The sequence below is a fragment of the Dasypus novemcinctus genome, chromosome 17 (genome assembly GCF_030445035.2).
Source record: "Dasypus novemcinctus isolate mDasNov1 chromosome 17, mDasNov1.1.hap2, whole genome shotgun sequence".
NCBI classification, from domain to species: Eukaryota; Metazoa; Chordata; class Mammalia; order Cingulata; family Dasypodidae; genus Dasypus; species Dasypus novemcinctus.
Window position 1 is genome coordinate 35,056,781 of NC_080689.1, and position 21,250 is coordinate 35,078,030.

Sequence of the window (21,250 nt, forward strand, 5' to 3'; positions counted from 1 at the left end):
CCATGTGACAATAAAGTGTATAAATAATAATTAAAAATAAGTAGTTCTAAAAAAAAAACCAAAGCCAAATGGTTCTCGTTCTTTTAAAGACTCTCACTATGATAACCATGCATCCCTGAATTTCTGGGTCAGTCTTAATATTAAAAATTCTGTTTTCTTTTTCTAAAAATCATTGAAATGCCACCAGAATATCAATCAAAACTTGAATCTTCTAAACTGCCATTTGTGCCTGGATATGGCACAGAAATACTTTATCAGTCCATGTGTCCCAATTTTTGTTACTGTAACTGAAGGACTTTGTTTGAAAAATATTATGGCTGAGTGGTCTAGATCGTCTGAACAGTAGAGGAGGGATTTGAATTTGGGTCATATTCTTACCCTCTTATTCACTGTGGCATGCAATGTAATATTAAAATCTGTTTAATTTATTTCCAACGAAGTGTGGGTTAAATCCCATTAAAATGAACTTCTGGGAACAATTCCAATTATTTTGTTTTTGTGGGAATTTTGTAAAATACTACTTGGCATTAAGCAAGTCATTGACTATAGTCTCTAATTATTTATATATGTAAATTTTTGTAGTAATGGAATTTGATCTCTAATTTTCCATAGTTCTGATTTATAGCCTATCCTGTTAAATATAACTTTTCAATAAAAGCCATTTAACTTACAACAATGTTATAAAACCATTTAAATTATGCTTGTCCTTGGGGTGAGGAAAGACTATTTAAAGATGTGCTTTGGCTGTGCCTGGGAGTTTCCTCCTGACAGCCTTCATGTTACTCAAATGTGGCCAGTCTCAAAGCCAAACTCAGCATGTAAATGCAATACATTCCCCCCAGCGTGGGACATGACACCTGGGGATGAGCCTCCCTGGCACCAAGGGATCACTACCAAATACCAGCTGATGATGCAACTAGAAAATGAACTTGAATTAAAGGTTCAACGCAGACCAGCAGAATATCCCTGTCTACCTATAATAACAGGAGTTTAAAATGCTGTTTGACCTAATGTAAGGGGGAAATGGAAAGGAGAAATGAGTTTATATGGCTATGAGTCTCTAAAAAAGAGTCTGGAGGTTGTCAGAAGGATTGCCCATATGCACACCTGAGCAGAGTCTCAGAGACAGATAAAGTAGATACAACCCCAGGTATTGGTTCTTTTGAGGGTTAAAGAGACCCACGGGTTCTATGGTCATGGCAGATGGGGTTCACTGTCATGTCAGTTGGCCCTTCTTTGGAGCTGGTGTTTCTGCGTGATGGAACTGGACTCAGGTGGGATCTCTTTTCACAAGCCTTTCATGCTACTTTACTGGAATTGTAGTTGGTGCTGGGGTTTAAGATATATCTAGGGGATTTGAATCTCTGGACTGACAATATGATAGCCAGGCCCTGAACCTCAACAGACTTCAGCTCCTACACTCTGATTTATTGGACTTACCCCACTCAGCTAACATGGAGGTGAAGAATGCCAACCACCACACCATGGAGCCTAGAGTGCTGACAACTGAAAGCAGGAGGATTGCATCCAGTATCCATGTGGAATCTAAGCCCCCTCTTGACATAGATGTGCAATGGACACAACCAATCCAAGGTCCACAGAGAAAATGTGGCATTGGTGTGGGAAAAGTGGCCATGGTGGCTGCTGGGTGCGGGGAGTGGGAGGAAGATATGTGATATGGGGGTATTTTCGGGGGTTGGAGTTGTCCTGGGTGGTGCTTCAGGGACAATTACGGGACATTGTAGGTCCCCCCAGGGCCCACTGGATGGAACGTGGGAGAGTGTGGGCTATGATGTGGACCATTGACCATGAGGTGCAGCGATGCCCAGAGATGTACTTACCAAATGCAATGGATGTGTCATGATGATGGGAAAGAGTGTTGCTGTGGGGGGAGTGGTGGGGTGGGGGCGGTGGGATTGAATGGGACCTCGTATTTTTTGAATGTAATATTTTTAAAAAATGAATAATAAAAAAATAAAAATGTGCTTTGGGTAATTTTAAGACTATTTATGTATGTGTAGAAATGTGAAAGATTATAATGGTTGATGACCTCTCATTCTAGAATCATGCAGTTGAAACTTACATCACAAAGAACTTCAGCTCTATTTAAACAGCTCTTTAAATGAACCTCAATTCCTGACCTAATAAATATTAAAATAGTTGGAATGTCTTTCTGGTTATTACTTGGACTCTTCTATGAATCACCATGAGTACTTTTTCCCTCCTGTAATGATAGCTTCCCACATAGCATTCCCCACATCAAAAAAATTCCACTTGTTATCCTTGAGTGTGGAGCATAAGTCATCTTTACATTGGGTTGGTTTTTTTTTTTTTTTTTTTTTTTTAAAGATTTATTTATTTATTTAATTTCCCCCCCTCCCCTGGTTGTCTGTTCTTGGTGTCTATTTGCTGCGTCTTGTTTCTTTGTCCGCTTCTGTTGTCGTCAGCGGCACAGGAAGTGTGGGCAGCGCCATTCCTGGGCAGGCTGCTCTTTCTTTTCACGCTGGGCGGCTTTCCTCACGGGCGCACTCCTTGCGCGTGGGGCTCCCCCCACGCGGGGGACACCCTTGTGTGGCACGGCACTCCTTGCGCGCATCAGCACTGCGCATGGCCAGCTCCACACGGGTCAAGGAGGCCCGGGGTTTGAACCGCGGACCTCCCATATGGTAGACGGACGCCCTAACCACTGGGCCAAAGTCCGTTTCCCTGGTTTTTTTTTTTAAAGATTTATTTATTCCCCCCTCCGAACCCCCCCAACCCATTGTCTGCGCTCACTATCTGCTTTGTGTGCATTCACTGTGTGCTTTCTGTGTCTGCACGTCTTCTCTTTAGGAGGCACTGAGAACTGAACCTGGGACCTCCCATGAGGGAGAGAGGCACTTAACCACTTGAGCCACCTCTGCTCCTTGCTTTATTGTGTCTCTCTTGGTGTTTCCTCTTTGTATCATCTTGTTGCATCAGCTTGCTGCTCCAGCTTACGGTCTTTCTCCTCTTCTCCAGGAAACAAAACCTCGGACCTTCCGCGTGGTAGGCAGGAGCTCAACTGCTCGAGCCACATCCCCTTCCCAAAATTAGGTTATTTTTTCACAATGCCTTCAGGTAATAGTCTCCCGGTTAGAAATAGAGAAATTACTAAATTTTATGCTCTTTTCTGTGAAACTGAAACAAAGGTTCAATGTTAGAAAGTGCCTTCCATAACCTGGCAAGTATAAATGGTTTCTGTTGATTAAAAAAAAAAAAGACTTTTCATGCAATTTAAGATCTCACTACTTTATTGAGCAATTTATGAATCTGGAAGCATCCCATTCAGAAAGTAAAAGAGAGCTCTACCAAGAAAGTTGAAAGGGAAGCTCACATAGGACAAGCACAGAAGCAAGGAAGCAAGTGAGGGAATGTTCTCATTGGCTGGCATTAAATTTCCATTTTATATATAGGGATCTTACAAAATGGGGAACAGATATTCACTGATCAGTATGTTATGCTTGTCCATTCTGATAAGCTTTCTCAACTAGACCTAAACTAGTTTTATCAACAGGTGTTGCTTATCAGCGGCCCTATAGCTTGTGTCCATTTTCTCAGAAAACCCCTCTGGGTCCATTGTGTTTTTTTTTTGTCTCTGGACAAGCCCTTGCAGAATGGGGTCTTCTCCCAGAACACCCAATGCAGGTGGCCATTTTATTTTACTTAACACTGTTCATCTCACTCATTCATACAACGTATCAAGAACTGTTTAAGGAGAATGAGTGGTTTGAGGTTTGATCTCTTTCTAACAAGTTAATTTCCAGGAAAGAATTTAGATAGTTAAAAATTTTATCTTACAAACCAGAAGAGAGTTATACTTTTGGACTTCTTATGTATTATTCTTCTGCTGTCTAGAAATGGTATGTTTTAGTTTAGGCCAGGTTCAGCAAGTTTTTTCTGCAAAAGATCAGTTTAAAAATATTTTAGGTTTTGTGGGTTACATGTGGTTTCTGTTGAATGTTTTTTTGTGTTTTCTAAAAGCGTAAAAAAACATTCTTACCTGACACCCCCCCCCCCCCCAACACACTCACACAAAATATGACTTAGGCCAGATTTGGCCCTTAACTATGGTTTTCTGACCCCCTGCTTTAGGCCAGTAATGTCCAATAGAAAATTAATCTGAACTATATATGTAATTTTAAATTTTCTAGTAGCCACATCTAAAAAGTAAAAAGTAGATGAAGTTAATTTTAATAATATATTATGTTTAACCTAATATATCCAAATTATTATTATTTCAATATTTGGTACTAACCACATTTCAAGAGCTCAATACCCACATGTATTGGACAGCACAGCTCTAGACCCAGAGCAACTCAAAAGTGTGGTGCATGGACTGGAGCCAGGCTACAGTTTATCAGTCTGTGATAAGTACAGAAATCGAGAGGAAGCATTTAAAAAATTTTACAGCAATTTGATAGTATGTTTGTTGGCTCTAATAAAAAATAGCACTCATTTCTTTTTTTATATTTAATTTTCTAGTAATTCATTCTTACTGTTTTTTATAAAAGAATTGAACTGAGAATTTTTAAAAACTTTCTCTTCACTACTGATAATTTGACAGGTACTGCTTTCCTGAGATTCTCTAAGCCTCATTTTACAGTCAGGCAAAAACAAAAAAAAAGAGAAAGGGTACTGAGATTGTAAGATTCACATCCCACAAACCACTCCTGAGCAGAGTTCTTGTCTGTTTTAGAGCTCCATCAGAAGCCTGACTAGCATACCCTGCTCGGCCACTGGTTCTGTAACTGTACCCTAGAATTTAAAAAGCAGTGTCCAGGCCTCACTCTAGATCAGCTAAATCAGAATCTCTTGGGAGGGAGCCTGTGCATTCTTTATATTTAAAAGTTCTCCAGATGATTATATACAGCCAGAGTTAGAATATGAAACTCTCATCCCAGGAAAATTTGATACTTCTCCACTTAGAAAGATTTGAGAATGGGTGAGGGATTTTCTGTTTGATAACATTCACACTCTTTTAACAGTGAAGAGAGTTAAGCATGTCAGATTAAACACTGGTGTTTTTATCTCTACTCCATACTGAAACCCACTAAAATGAAAGTATGAAAAAAAAAGGAATAAAAAAGGCATAAGGTATTAACCTACCAGTAGAAACCAATAGACATAAGCACATGAGCTTGGTCAATAAACTTTTGGTCGACACAGAGAAGGTAACAGAAAAAAAGCTGATCTGTATACCTGCAAAGGAACGTTGTTAAAAGGAAACAAGCTAATTTATACTCCTGGCTCAGAAATTGAAATCAGTTACCTCAGTATGGAGCAGAAAACATGACTGTTCAATGTCTGATAAGAGCCAGGCTCCTGGATTTCCTCTGTCATCCTTAGCAGCCAGAAGACAATCATTCCTTTACCTTGGAGAAATTTAATAAGAGATTCAGTCTTAGCTGAAGCTGGGATAAGCTTTTGAAAAATGGACAACAACAGGGATGTTCTGAATATTGAGATTAAGACCTTACCATTCCTCTCCCCCTGTTCTCAGAACACTGGCAGCCCGTTGTATTAACCCCAGACAGGAGATTGGAGCCAGGGTGCAAAACCTATTATAGGTAGTGACTTTGGGGATCCCTAATATAAAAACCAACTTATTGCTTCCTCTTGCTGTAATAAAACCAGCCAGTTGACAAATCCAACCCATTAGTGCTGATGGACAGCCAGGGTTCATCAGATTCTTGTATAAAGACTGTAAAATGAAAAAAGAACAGACCTAAAGATTCCAAGATTCAAAGTCACATACAGAAGACTAGGAATTGGTATGAGATTAGACTTCTTAATAACCACACGGAGAAGAATCAGACTTTTATATTAGAATTTTTAAAAGAAAAAAGAACATTTAAAAAATATGTATCCTGGGGAGCTGGTGTAACTCAGTGGTTGAGTGCCTGCTTTACATGTGCAAGGTCCCGGACTCAATCCCTGGTACCTTAAAAAAGAAATGTTTTGTTTTGTTTTTTTAATTAAAAAAAATATGTATCCTCAGAGAAATGTGATACTACCTCCAAGAAACTAGAATACGATGCTATTAATAGGAACATTCAGAGAAAAAGAAAACACTCTAGAAAATTAAAATTGTGATAGGAAAACTGTAAATACTATAGAAGGGGATGGAAAGTTAAGCTGAGGGAGCCTACCAGAAAGCAGAAAAGGAAAAGAAATGCAAAATAGGAAAGAAAATATAATCAGATCTAAGAGGTCCAGTGTCTAATGAAAAGTACTGTCAGAGGGAAAGGAAGGACATTGAAAGGGCCCAGCATGATGAATGAAAAAAAGCCCCACACTAAGGATAAAGAGAAACTACAATTTTCACAAAATAAAAGCAGATCACATACAGAAGACTGAGAGTTCATTTAACATGGGACTTCTCAACAGACACATTGGAAGCTGAAAAACAGTAGAACAATGCCCTCAAAATTCTTAGGGTAAGAATAATTTCCAACCTATAACCTTATTATCAAAGAATTTAAAATGTGAGGATAAAATAGAACATTTTATACAAGAGCAAGGCAAAGGGACTTACCAGAATAACAGTAAAGGCGAGTAATAGGACCACACTAGTAGGCTGTACTTGACCCTACTGAGAGTTGCTTTACAATTCTGGTAAAGAATTTGAGAAAGAATGCGGTAGATACATGGAAAAACCAAGCAAACTAAAAAGATGCAGTTGTTAATTCCAGGGGCAAAATGATTATACAAGAAAGGAAAAATGGCTCACCTCTTAACAATATTCACATGGTCATAAGGAAAACACTGAATATTAATTTAACCAAAAAGAAAGCTTTAATTGTTCAGCATGGTGGGGGAGGGAGATAAGGGAAAGTGTATTTTGAAGCTATGGTTAAGAAAAAGCTAAAGTCCTCCTTTCCACAGTATGAAGTGCACAGATAATGTCTAAAACTGAAAAAATTCGGTAATAGCAATATAAGCATTTTAGAAAAATACCAGAAGAAACAGTTAAAAGATTTAAAGTAATTTCCTTGCTTGCCTGGGAGTAGAAACCAGGGATGGAAAGGGTGTGGCAGACCGTGCTATTTTTTTGTTATATAAGTCTCTGAAACTATAAATATACGAATTAGGTAAAAATAAAAAAGCTTTTTTTAAAATAAGGAAAGAAACTAGAAGGAGGAAAGTAGGATAAAAGGGGCTAGGATATTAGAGGAATATATCTACATACGTGCTGGAGTAACCAAGAATAGTTGCAGGAATTAGGCTATATATAGCAGGACTATGAGCCGTGAACTGAAATCGTAATTTTTTTATATATATATAAAGGGTGTTTATTTGCAGTAGTAGCTTACAGATACCAGGCCATGAAATCGTAATTTTAAAAGAACAATAAGGCATGTTAAATTCAAATGGTGTGAGCTTCATAAAAGGCTTAACAAAAAAAAAGATTTTTGCAAGCGGGAGGAAATGAAATGTTGTGAGATAGAGTGTAATGAGAGATTCAGTACAGTTCCATCCACAATACAATGAGAGCTCCTGTGTGACTAACACTGTACTTTTAATGAAGATTAAGTAATCTGAAAGTACATTTTATGATATCATAAATTCTCTGTGTTAATGTCGTCATTAGTCAAGAACCCTTTGGGAAAATATATCAATTCACTTTTTAAAAGTTTATTCTCTATTCTCTTAACCCTAATCAATTTATTTGGCGCAATGGATAGGGCATCCATCTACCACATGGGAGGCCCAAGGTTCAAACCCCGGGCCTCCTTGACCCATGTGGAGCTGGCCCACGTGCAGTGCTGATGCGGGCAAGGAGTGCCAAGCCACACAGGGGTGTCCCCCGCATAGGGCTCCCGCGTAGGAGTGCACCCCGTAAGGAGAGCTGCCCAGCGCGAAAGAAAATCCAGCCTGTCCAGGAATAGTGCCGCACATACGGAAAGCTAGCACAGCAAGATGACTCAACAAAAAGAAACACAGATTCCCGGTGCCGCTGATAAGGATAGAAGCGGTCACAGAAGAGCACACAGCAAATGGACACAGAGAGCAGACAACTTGGGGGGTGGGGGAGGGGAGAGAAATAAATAAAAAATCCTAAAAAAAAACAAAAACATCTGTGACAAAGAGGATTAGCAAAGTTATGGAAGAATCAGCTGTAGTAATGCTCACCAAATACTCAATAAGTTTTCCAAGGCCGATGTTAAAATGTGAAGAATGCATAACAAGATAATAAACAAGAAAAAACTGAAAAAAATTATTAAGTGCCGTATGTATTAAATGGCAAAACAGAGACTTTTTTTTTTTTTTTTTAGATTTTCTGCTGTCATATTGGGACAAAACTAGTTGCATTTTATGTTTAGATTTTTTCATTTCTTCTAATGTTGACACGTTATTGAACAAGACAATGTACCTGTGGAAAAAGTCTTAATTAAAAGATTTTGTGAAGTGTCATAAACTGCTTTAGATTTAAAAGAAAGAGGAGCAAGAATAAAGATACCAAATTGCAGTTTTTTGTTGTTGTTTTTATTTTTGCTAATTACTACAATATCGTAGCTTTTTCCTATTATTTTATTATTTGTTTAACTCCACCAAGATTAAGAATTGGGAAGCTAACAACACCTTTCCATTTAAACCTAACTAGTTTATTATCTTTACTTTCCTCTTTTTCCTTTCTACTCAAACTGCTTCTTCAAAATTATGGACAAAATTTGATATGTTATAGGACAGGAAGGGAAGATATAGGATTTTTACAAATGATTGACCTTAGATTACTAGATTTGGGGGCAGGGGTTAAGTACAGTTGAGATGAGGTTTTTGAACTAACATGTTACACAAATTTGGTTCCGATGCACAGTTTTTAAAAAGTTGAACACAGATTTTTCTTATAAACTTCTCTTCCTTTTATGATGCTTGAGACAATACTATGATTACCCAAAGTAGGGAGACAGAAATCAATGTGATAATGAAAATTAGTTTGATGCATGTGAAGAAGCGTTTAAGCAAGAGGATTGGTTTCCTTTCTACCTGAGATGTGAGTATCTATCTGAAAGGAAATAGGAAATGAGGACTCACTTGAGGAATGGTGCAGTGCCACTAAAAGGCCTAGTGACCTTACTATTACCAACCAGAATGTTTGCCTCTTTACTTAAGCAGGGGATTGTAAGGTGAAACCTGTCAGATCACTGAAGTTCCCAGTGAGAAGGGAAGACTGGGGTACTGCCTTTTCTATTTTCACATTTCTTGTTAATTAATTTTTCTCTTTTTTCTATTTTTGTCTTTAGATATTATAATCAATGGATAAAGTGGGGAAAATGTGGAATAACTTCAAATACAGGTGTCAGAATCTCTTCAGTCATGAGGGAGGAAGCCGAAGTGAAAATGTGGACATGAGCTCCAACAGGTGTCTGTCTGTCAAAGAGAAGAACATCTGTATAGGAGACTCAACTCCTCAGCAACAAAGCAGTCCCTTAAGAGAAAATGTTGCCTTACAACTGGGATTAAGCCCTTCAAAGAATTCTTCAAGGAGAAACCAAAACTGTGCCACTGAAATCCCTCAGATTGTTGAAATAAGCATTGAAAAGGATAATGATTCATGCGTCACCCCAGGAACAAGACTTGCAAGAAGAGACTCCTATTCTCGACACGCTCCATGGGGTGGGAAGAAAAAACATTCCTGTTCTACAAAGACACAAAGCTCATTGGATACTGATAAAAAGTTTGGTAGAACTCGAAGTGGACTTCAAAGGAGAGAAAGGCGATATGGTGTAAGCTCTGTACACGATATGGATAGCATTTCCAGCAGAACCGTAGGTAGTCGCTCTCTGAGACAAAGGTTGCAGGACACTGTTGGGTTGTGTTTTCCCATGAGAACTTATAACAAGCAGTCAAAACCCCTCTTTTCTAATAAAAGAAAAATACATCTTTCTGAATTAATGCTTGAGAAATGCCCCTTTCCTGCTGGCTCAGATTTAGCCCAAAAATGGCATTTGATTAAACAGCATACAGCTCCTGTAAGCCCACATTCAACGTTTTTTGATACATTTGATCCGTCTTTGGTTTCTACAGAAGATGAAGAAGATAGACTTAGAGAGAGAAGACGGCTTAGTATTGAAGAAGGGGTTGATCCCCCTCCCAATGCACAAATACATACATTTGAAGCTACTGCACAGGTTAATCCGTTATATAAACTTGGACCAAAGTTAGCTCCTGGAATGACTGAAGTAAGTGGGGACAATTCTGCAATTCCACAAGCTAATTGTGACTCAGAAGAGGATACAACCACCCTATGTTTGCAGTCACGTAGGCAGAAGCAACGCCAGGTATCTGGAGATAGCCATGCCCATGTTAGCAGACAGGGAGCTTGGAAAGTCCATACACAGATCGATTACATACACTGCCTCGTGCCTGATTTGCTTCAGATTACAGGTAATCCCTGTTATTGGGGAGTGATGGACCGATATGAAGCAGAAGCCCTTCTTGAAGGAAAACCTGAAGGCACGTTTTTGCTCAGGGACTCTGCACAAGAGGACTACCTCTTCTCTGTGAGCTTCCGTCGCTACAACAGATCCCTGCATGCCCGCATTGAACAGTGGAATCACAACTTTAGTTTTGATGCCCATGACCCATGTGTATTTCACTCCTCCACTGTAACAGGACTTTTGGAACATTACAAAGATCCCAGTTCTTGCATGTTTTTCGAACCTTTGCTTACTATATCATTAAATAGGACTTTTCCTTTTAGCCTTCAGTATATCTGTCGTGCAGTAATCTGCAGATGCACTACATATGATGGAATTGATGGACTCCCTTTACCATCAATGTTACAGGATTTTTTAAAAGAATATCATTATAAACAAAAAGTTAGGGTTCGCTGGTTAGAACGAGAACCAGTCAAGGCAAAGTAAACTCTCTTGTCCCCAAAGGGCATGAACTAGATCTGTTTTTATGTGCATCAGACAGTACACCTATAGCAAGCACACGTATCAGTATTAGGCTTTTTCAGTACAGTATGTAAGCTTAGTGATAGTATCTGTCAGGTGCAATCTGCTGTTACTTACTCAAATAAACCTGGTGCCTATTGAAACAAAGGAGAGAGCTACAGGTGTTCAGGAAGGCCTACAAAAACAGCTAAAGTTTTGGTTTTTAATGGCTTTGGTAACTGAGTGAAGCAACTCTGGGGCATTTGCTATGAAGAATTCTATTTCTTACTGAAGAACAAATTAATATTGGATGAGTATTTCAACAGTGTGACTAATGTTTAAAATTATTTTTTTTCTAAGAATTTTTCTATAACCTTCCAAAAGTAGTGATATTTGTAGGTATTATAATTCAAGCTTTGGAAGTCCAAAAAACAAAGACTGCCTTCCTTTGAGAAAAAATGCAATTTCCTGGCCACAAGGGCATAGTGCAGTTCACTTAAATGTTAATATAGTTTCTAGTCAGTGTCCTTTTCTCTTCTGCAAAAGGTACTGTTACATAAACCAGGTTTTCTAAATAGTAGTTCTTAAAATTTAAACTTATATAGTAGTAGAAATTTATTTAAAGGCCCTAAGTATTAATTTTTTAATGAGCGCTTTAACTTAAGCAGGCATTTGGAATTGCTTCTGCAATGTAGTCCTGCGTGTGATTTTTTTTAAATTTGACATGTGCAGACTAATCGTTGATTCATTAAAGTTGGATCTTTTCCTATGCCCATGATGAGTTTGTGAACCATGAAGAAAATAAGGATAAATGATGTCCAGATGAGTCAGATAATAATAACTAGAGTGGTTACTGATGTCAAGATTATTGTTAAAGTGTAATTAATAATTTGGATGGTGGTATTCATCACTGTCGTAAACTCTTATAGCTGAATTGCTGAAATATAATTTGTAGAATTTCAGTGCAGTTAATTTTAATGGAAAGTCTGAAACTAAATTACAGATTTAAAGGTACTTGACAACATTGTATCTGTAAATAACTTTACTTAGCACCTTTTTGTCACTTAGAATAGTATGCAATACTACTTGAGTGAGCTCTTTTTGGAAGAAATACCGAATTCTAGTGTTTGCTTCTTAGTATTGAACTGAATTTACAGTTCTTTCCTAGACATTTTGCACTAAAGTAGTCAACTCCATTTTTGTGTCTTTTTGTTAATGTGCTCTGTACCACTGGTGAGTGCTCCTTAGTTTCCTTACCTGCTGCTACAGAATGTTATTTTATACCCCCTCTGGCTATCGCCAAGGCTACAAAAAAAAGAAAAGCTATATTTGTATGCAACACTAACCCTTTGACTGCTAATGTATGTTTCTGCTTGCTGTGCCTTGTTATGGCTGCTTTTCTGTGCTAATAAAGTATGTTTGGTGTTCTTGTATATCTGCTGTTTTATACATTTGCAACAATTTCTTCTATAAGTGGAATGGTTTGGGGTTTTAAATAAGCATTACCTGACAACTTGCTGTAATTAATGCAAACTGCTGTGCAGTCTAATTGACTTATCACAGTAAGTTAACTCTAAATTTAATGCTCTACATCTTTCCAATCATAATCACATATACTGTGGAACAGTATCTATAGCTACTGCAAATTACTGTATAGTTTAGATTTTAACAGAGAAAATTAACAAATATCAACTAAACCTATTGATTGTAAATGAAAAATTGAAACTATCAATAACATAATAATAATAAATGAATGAATGTCTATAGCTCCCACTACATCAGAAACAGGTTAAATGAAGTCTTGTGAACCAATAACAGATCAGCACCATTTGTTGGTTTGGGGACCATTTTAATTGATACTAAATGCCCAAAATGTAGAACTTTAACCAAAGACTTGTCCATTTTAAAGCAGAATGGGGATTGAAGGTACTTAGAATTCCTGTTAAATCTAATAAAAGTTCCTGAGGGACATGTACCAAAGTGTCTGAGAACTTCATCCAAACCTACTTTAAAGCATTATGTGCAATTGAGTTGTTATGGCATAATTATATTGCATAATTGTCGAGTCTGTTTTCTTGAGCTTGTAATGTACCTGGAAAATAAACCTCTTGAAAAAATGAAAGTCCATAATGATTATTAGAGAAGGACTGTGTAGGCAAGCAAGATCGTTTAAAGAGGTAACTTGAAACTCCAAGACAGCACTTGACGTTTTGTATGCTTGTAGCAAATTGATGTTCTAATTGTAGTTTTATAGAAACTATTCATGCTTTTCTGTATTTCAGAACTTTGAAATGTTAAGTGGAAATTGTTTTAAATGTGTATATATTTGAACTTATGTAAGCATGTATACACTGTGCAAAAAGTCACTTATGTTTTTCAGTTTGTGCGTAATATTAATATGCAACTTTTGGCTAAAAAATTTTCCTAAAATATTAGTGACTTACATTTTAAAAAAAGAGAAACCACCAGCATGAAGTACCTAAGTCTGTATTCACTGTGTCTTCTGAATTCCATTGTAGCCTGTCAACTAAATTTGTGTTTTTATGGTCTCTTTTTGAAGTACATATTAATACATACCTGGAAATTCTTTAGATGTTTTCACACATCTTCGTAGTGAAGTAAGTAACCCAAGGAAATTTTCTCTGATTCATATCTATTCTCATTCTTTCAATCATATTCTCTCTCCCCCCTCTTCCCTCTCTCCTTTCTATGTCTTTTTCTCTCTCAATGCATTGTTTTACTTTAGAGACTGTTTCCATCTTTTTAAAAAAATCATTTAGAGGCCTTATTCTGTAGATATCCATGAAGAATATTATTGTAACATTCACAGATGATGATTTGCACCTAAATTTTAGTCTTCCTGCTATGGTCTTGTTTGTAATACAGTCACCTTATAAAAGATAAATCATTCATCAGGTTTTTTTTGTTTGTTTGTTTTCCTGGCTGAAACACGGTAAAAAACAAACTTCTGAAGAAATAGCTTGGTCTAAATACAGTTATTAAAAGTCATAATTAAATTTACATTTCATAGATAAAAATTGAGCCCAAATAATGATTTTCCACAAACTGATCTGTGTTTTTACAGTCTATAAGATGATTTATATAATGGCTTAAAATACCTTGAGCCATATAAACAAAAATTTACTTGAATTCTTAACTTCATTTTGACAAAATTCAAGTTTATGAGCAGCATTTTATTTGATACTTTGCTTACTGTTCATTTTCATTCCAAAGCTTTCTTTGTTCCCTGGCACTAAGCACTAGTTCGGTAAGTTTTGTTGAGATTGGTCTTAAAGCTCTCTTATTTATAGCAAAGAAAGCTATAATATTGTTTTTTGTTGTTTGGGTTTTTTTGTTTGTTTCTGGCAGAAGAAACTGGGTTTGAGGAGTCAAGAGCCTCCTAAAAAAGATACAGCTACTCTGGGAACATGTTACTATGGGGCAAATCCCACCAATTCGTTCACTTAGCCTATACCTCAACACGTACAATTTTACCTAGGTGAAATTAGAGAAAAATGAACACAAAGGGCTGACTTAAATGGTGAGAAAAGTCTCCAAAGGTGACAATACTGGGGACAATTCATAAGCATAAAAACTACATACATACACATATATATATATATATATATATATATATGAGGCTCAAGTGTTGTTTCATACTCATTTATAATAGCTGGTACAGAACATAGACGTTTCTAATAATAAAAGTTGGTTTGGAATGGGAGTTTTTGCAGGAGGTGGTTGGGTTTTTTGTTTGTTGCAGGGAGAGGGTTGTCATTTCAAAAAATGGAATTGGAAGAATTGTTATGTCAGGAAAACTTGACTGAATATTTAGACTCTTTTTCAGCTATTCAAGAAATACTGCAGACCTATGTGCCAATCACTATTTTAAATAAAGGGTATACACTGATAATGGAAGACCACTGCCTTCTGGAGCATACTACATTTTTAGTAGATGAGACAGCAATGAAATAAAAGAATAATTTCAGAAACTGAAATAAGGCAGGATATGGTGGCAGAATAATAGGGAAATTATTTTATAGGGTCATTTGGGGAACAGTGACCTTGAAAGATGAGAAGGAAGATTTACACCAAGATGAAAGAAAACATTTTAGATGACACGGACAAAAAAGGAGAGGCCCCAAATCAAGAATGAGCTGTGCCGAGAAAGAGTAAAATGCCAGTAAGACTACAGTTCAGTGAGTTTAATGGGGAGTGGTGGGCAATGAGGTTGTAGAGATTGGCAAGGGCCTGACCATTTAGGGCTGAAAGCTCAGATGCACAAGTGATAAGGGAAAACAAAGAAAAGTGTCCCAGGTGGAGTTAGGGTGATCTGGGAAGGGGTCTTGAATTTGTTTCACAACTGGAATGTCTTAAGAACGTGATTTGGCAGAAGATGGTAAAAAGACCAGGTTTAAAAGAAGAGTGACAAATAGCAACTGAAGAAAGGAATGACATGGAGGAACTCTTGATTGTAGCACCTGAGTATTCTAGGCTGAAGAGTCTGAATTTATCAAGGTTCTTAAGCAAAATAGAATTAGAAATTAATCTTGTAGCTCTAACATTGGAGAGATTGGATTAAGAAGACCTAAGAAAATTGCCTTTAGTAGGGCATGAGTTCTTAGATCACATTGATAGCACTGGAACTAAACTGAAGAAATCTGAGGGAGGTTGCAAAAGAAAAAATTAGCACAATTTTGTGTGTGGAAAAGCAAGCAGGGTTTTTCTTGCTTAGGATGTTTCTAGTTAAATATGTCATAATTTCTCTGAATGTAAGTACATCATAAGACAAAGGTAGTACATCCTATTTAATATGACTATCCTACCCATTTTAAGATAAAACCAAATCTGGGTAGTATGTTTTTTCAAAGGCACATTTCTAATGCAAAAATTTAGTAATTGATCAAATAACTTAAAACTCTTTACCACTCCCAGCCTTATTTTCAAAGAAAATAGGAAATTAGATAAAACCTATGCAACATCAAAGGAAAATTTTACTTGAGAAAACAAAAAAAGCTGAGAAAAGGTGACAAAATAAGATTCAAGAGGGAGCTATTGAATTTAACCTCAAAAATGCTATTATTGTTTTATCTCTGAATTTTAGTAAATGTGAAAACTGCATTGAATTTTTATTATTTAGAAGTCAGTATTACATTTAAACATGAATAGTATTACTACCTGATTTTTCCATCTCTAGGTATTTGAACCGAACATCCATTTCTAGCTAGAAATCCAAGATTTTAGGCAGGTTTTTTTTTTAGCTTTATGTTAATCATGACACTGAATGGTTTACTCTTTTCTCATCTGTCTTAAAATACAGTTACACACTTAATACTATTTAAGTTTTTATTTGGTTCTATTTTTAGAAGAATCAATTATCTTAAATATAGTGTTTTTCTTAAACCCTTTAAGAAAAATTTAAAAATTAAATCAGAATATTTTAAAGCTTCATCACCTAATTTTACAAATATTTTGCAGGTGCATTTTCAGTATTGTAATGGTGTTACAAGCATAGAGAAATATTTTGTTATATTATTTACAACACCGAAAGATAAAAATTTTAACTTTTAACTTTTAAAGTTAAAACTTTAACTTTCAGCAATTTCTTTCCTAAGGATGACAGAACTAGAAAGCTAAAATTAGTTTCTAAAATGGTATGCCAAATTTCTCATCCTTAGAATAATCAGTTAATCAGGCAGGCAGTATAGTCAAATGGTGATATGAAAAAAATACATGTTAAGACCTTGTGTTTGGTCTATAAACAAAAAAATTCTGGCAGAGGCTAGATGATGTATCTAAAGTAATGCAAGGAGGAAACATATCAGAATAGTTTCCTGACCCTGCAAACAAACCATATAGAACCTGATGAGGCAGACAAATTATGACGTAAACTTAAGAACAAGAATCATATACTTGATTACAAAAACTTGCACATATTTTCTTTGTCTTGGGATTTTGACTCCCTCTTGAGAAACTGTCTTGCCATTTTATCCTCAGCATCTAGCATGGTGTTTAACACAGAGTAGGTACTTAATATTTGTTAAGTGAGTGAATTATTCAATTATATTTCTCCATTTTACATACAAAAGTACCATGAAAAGCCTTTCCACATATCTTTCTGAACTCTAGATTGCTTTACATTTTTCCACAATCTCCCATTTAGTTGTCTCATTCTATGAAAAAAAGGAAGGTTAATCTGACATGAGTTGTTTTTGGTCAGCCTATCCTGGTTCCTGGAGATCACCACTTTCTTAAATTCTCATAAGCCATAACTTTAGCAGTCCATCCTAGAATATTGCCCAGGATTATGTCAGGTTGATTGGTTTGCAGTTTGTCGAACCACTTTTGTGCCTCCCGCTTTTAAAGAAAGGTCTCTTCTCTCTCTGGAAGGCTGCATGTCTTCTGTTCTCCCAGCTCCTCAGTGACCACTCAAACTTCAGAGACCCTATTTGGAAACTCTAAGTTTCCTGGAAAAAGAGAATCTATGCTAGGATATTTGGACATACTTATAAGAGCTATGTTTTCTAGAATCTCTTTACCCATCCTGACCTTTGATTCCTTTTTGCCAGCATATGTTCCCCTTTTTTCTGAGAAAATAAGAAGTGTAAGAGGAATTGGATGGCTGAGCTTTCCCACCCATTAACATTATGCCATTGGCTATTTATTCAGTGTGTACGTATTTCAACATAACTAAAACTGTGTACATGTGTGTGTTTTAAGTTCAAATATTTTATTCTGGTAGTAAATTCAGATTATCTTCAGCAATGCATTTGGGCCATCCTCTTTAAATGTGCCAAACTGTCCGATGAATCTAAAATTGTTCTGCCTAAAGCACCTGCACCTTAAGATTGAAAACACTGTTGTAGATGCTAGAAGTACAATTAGATATTAAAAGTACAGAGTGAGGTCCTTTACTAATATCAGAAAATTAGAAATATGCCATATCTGAGACTAAAAAATTGTGTCAGAATAGATATCATATGAAAAATACAAGCTGTATTTTCTACCTGAATGTCCAGTTGCAGGGGTCCTGTGAGCGGTAAAATCTCTGGTCGTTTTCACATTTAGTGTCCAAATCATTTTCCTGCTATTTATATGTTAGGATTTTTTTAAGCTTGCATGTTTTTTCCAAGGTTCTTTGGGTAGTTTCTTCTATATGCAAAGAAGGCATAAATATTATAACTACAAAAAAATAAAAGTAATTGTCTTTTTACTAGCACCTTAAAGCTATTTAGAAACTTCAGTGTAGCCATGAAAAAAGTTATTTTGGAAATGGAAAAATACTCAAACTATAGCTCGATGTTTTCAAGTGGATTGTGATTATAGTTCATCTTGAACCTCTAGTGGACAAGCCTAGGATTACTCTTTCTTCAGTCCTTTCAGTGAGTGAGGACACTCAAGGAGACCCATATAGTCATGTTTGAATAGGTAAAATGTACTATGGGGACTGTGTTCTCTCTTGCAGTAGAGGCACAACTCTGCCCACCCAGGGAGCTGTGAAAAAGAGACATGGAGGCAACCAAGATGATGGCCTTCCTGTGGTGAATGGAGAAGCCCGTGGATAACTCATAAAACATGGGAATGCTGAAAAATGCTAAGGCAGTAGTCTTGTGTAGGTGGAGATAACTGTATTTGTGGAACTACTGGCCCCAAGTTATCTGGTACTCAAAGGTCATTTACATTTTAAAGTTAAAAACAATGTTCTTGAGCAAACACTGAGATTTTAGGAAGCGGGGTATTGTGGAATGAGAAGACTTGGGTTCAGGTTCTGGGGCCACCACTAATTAATATCATATTGATCCAATCACCATGTCTCTTAGCCTTTGTTTCTTCCTTGGCCATAAAGAAAATAATACCCTGCCTATCTCCCAGAATTGTAATTTGGGAATCATCTCAGTTAAGAAATGACAGCTAAAGCTAATTAAGGTAATAATTTTTAGAATTCTGTGACATTTGGGAAAATTAGCATTTTGTAATTTATGAGTTAATAAAAGGCAGAGCAAATTTACTTAAAATAGTTTCTAAGCTAATAAAACTTTTGAAGAACTCGAGTTTATTTCATGACTGTAACTGTTGTCAGATTGCCTGGGTTGTGCCTCTGCTCAGTTTCCTATTAACAGTAAGTTTCTTAAGTCTCCTCAACCTTGGGCTCTTCATCTGCCTCATCTACATGCCTCATTGTGGTATGTAAATATTAAAATGAATAATCCTTGTGCATTTTATAGTGCCTGGCACATAGTAGGTGTTCAGTAAATGGAATTGTTTTCTTTGCCTCTATCTATGCATATTCCATTAGTAGAAATGGGGAACTGTAATCCAGATCTCCTGATCAAAGTTGAGGTCCTTTTCTGCCAAAAGTTTGCCTAAATTGTAAATTCAACCTTTCAGTTTAATGTGGACTTGTATTGAATGACATGGTCAAAATATTAAAACAGCATCTCTAAATCTTCATGGGGGGAAAATCTATAAAACTTTTTGATCAGAAAATTACTAGGAAGCAGGATAAAGTAAATCATAATTCTATCCATATTTTAATTGCTCATAAATTATTTTGGTTTTCCATCAAGTAAAAGAATTTGCCTTGGTAATCAATAGATGTGTAGTCATTATAAATTTAGTTCTAGTTTTTACATCCTGGTAGATACATGGCAGTACATGAAGAAAGAAAAATATTTTATGACCTTGGCTATGATTATTATAAGATTAATTTTTAAAAAACAAAACAGCCATGGCCTGGCTTCAGTAAGCCACAAGACCTGTTGTAGCCATCCTGAACCATCAGTGCAAATGGTCACAGTGGTGTCCACTGCTACCCAAGACTGAAAACCAAAATGGTTCTTTTCGTGGCTGAGATTTCTGGGAAACTTCCTAGTTTGTTTGTCCTTTCCCCGTTCTATACATGTAATCCTTGCTGGTCGTGACTGTGGGCTCTGAGCAGTGAAGACCTTCCCCTCCTGTTCCTGCTCTTTCCCCAGTGCCCAAGTCAGAGCGTGCTTCATGGAAGGCACTCAAAGAATGAATTTGTTTGCAAAAATAAAATACTTGAGTATCTACATAAAACATCATCTTTTGCTCTTAAAATTTTTGTCTCTTCAATTTTAAAGAATGAACAAGATGGCATTTCTAACTGCTAGTTTAACCTTGCCTTATTTCAAAAACTTTAATGAAAAGGCATCATGTTGTACTCTAACCTTATTCTTAATTAGCCGAATGCCTTATAGTTAAAATTCTCTGTGTTAATTCTGAAATTGGGACTCAACCTGTTAAGGCCTTATTACATCATTCTGCTGATTACATACCCCCTTTAAACCATAAAGAGACTGCATTCATATCCTGTGAGCCTAGAACTGTTAGAGGTTTAGAAGATAGGAATTTTGCTTTGAAGTTGAAATGCCTGTCATATGTTGAGAAGTGAGATTCAGGGAACTGTTAGTGCATTAGTAAAAAGAGGAAAGTGTAACAAGTTTTTTCCCAAAAAAAGAAGAGACAGTGGGATGCAGGAAAAAGGTCACAAAGCTGTCACTTCTGAGTGTTTATATTTATTCCCAATGGATACCAGAGTGGAACTTTATTTCTCTAAAGCAAAAGGTTTGGAGTTTAATCCCTGGGACCAACACTGGAGCAGTTTCTAAAGCAATGTTCTGAAAACCATATTACATTTTGAAGGAATGCTTCTGAACACCATTATACAGACCAAATCAAAGAAAGTGGGATTCTGATTTTAACAGTTTGTGATTTCAAATGTACCTGTTGTCGTTAGGTCCTGGTTTGTGTAACAAGGTGCAAGCTGTACAATGCACAGACATTTCTACCTGATTTCAGCTTAGGAAGGAAGGTCAAGGTAGATGAAGGGAATTCCAAAACAAACTACTTTGACCCTCTCCTTAGAGTTGAGGCTGAATTTTATCTTACATTATCTGATTCTTAAGTTCAAGAAAGCTAAAACCACATTAGTTTACACAATCAAACCAGAAATTTGAGGAGAGAATAGTCTCAATCCCTTTACCTTTAAGGATCTGCTCTTGGGGTGATTCTAGTTCTTTTGGATTTAAAAACATTATAGTTTTTAATTCTATGATTATTTTATTCTGTTGTTGAATGAAAAGCTAAAATGTGATGACCCAAAATATATTAACTTGAAATTTTCATTAAATATATTAAATGGTTAAAAAATAATAACCCTTTGATTTTGTGTGAACTCTCCCAACCCCACATCCTAGAAAAAGAGTATATCCCTGCTTACCAGGCAATGGTTTTGTGCCCAATGGTTTTACTTTGGGTGGTCCAATCCTTACAAAAGCTCTCCTCTAGTACCCACCAGTTGTGACAAGAAAGGCACTCAGACG

The 21,250-nt window shown here is 36.5% G+C and overlaps 1 protein-coding gene across 2 annotated transcripts in view; it reads left to right on the plus strand.

Moving 5' to 3' along the window:
- SOCS5 (suppressor of cytokine signaling 5) overlaps positions 1-13,821 on the plus strand; it is an 84,598-nt gene extending 70,777 nt beyond the window's left edge. For both annotated transcript variants that reach the window (XM_004447338.5, XM_004447339.5), the window contains exon 2: positions 9,267-13,821. In XM_004447338.5, the coding sequence (XP_004447395.1) occupies positions 9,279-10,889 (1,611 nt within the window). In that variant the 5' untranslated portion in view covers positions 9,267-9,278 and the 3' untranslated portion in view covers positions 10,890-13,821. The remainder of the gene's footprint in view (positions 1-9,266) is intronic.
- The last annotated feature ends 7,429 nt before the right edge of the window (positions 13,822-21,250 follow it).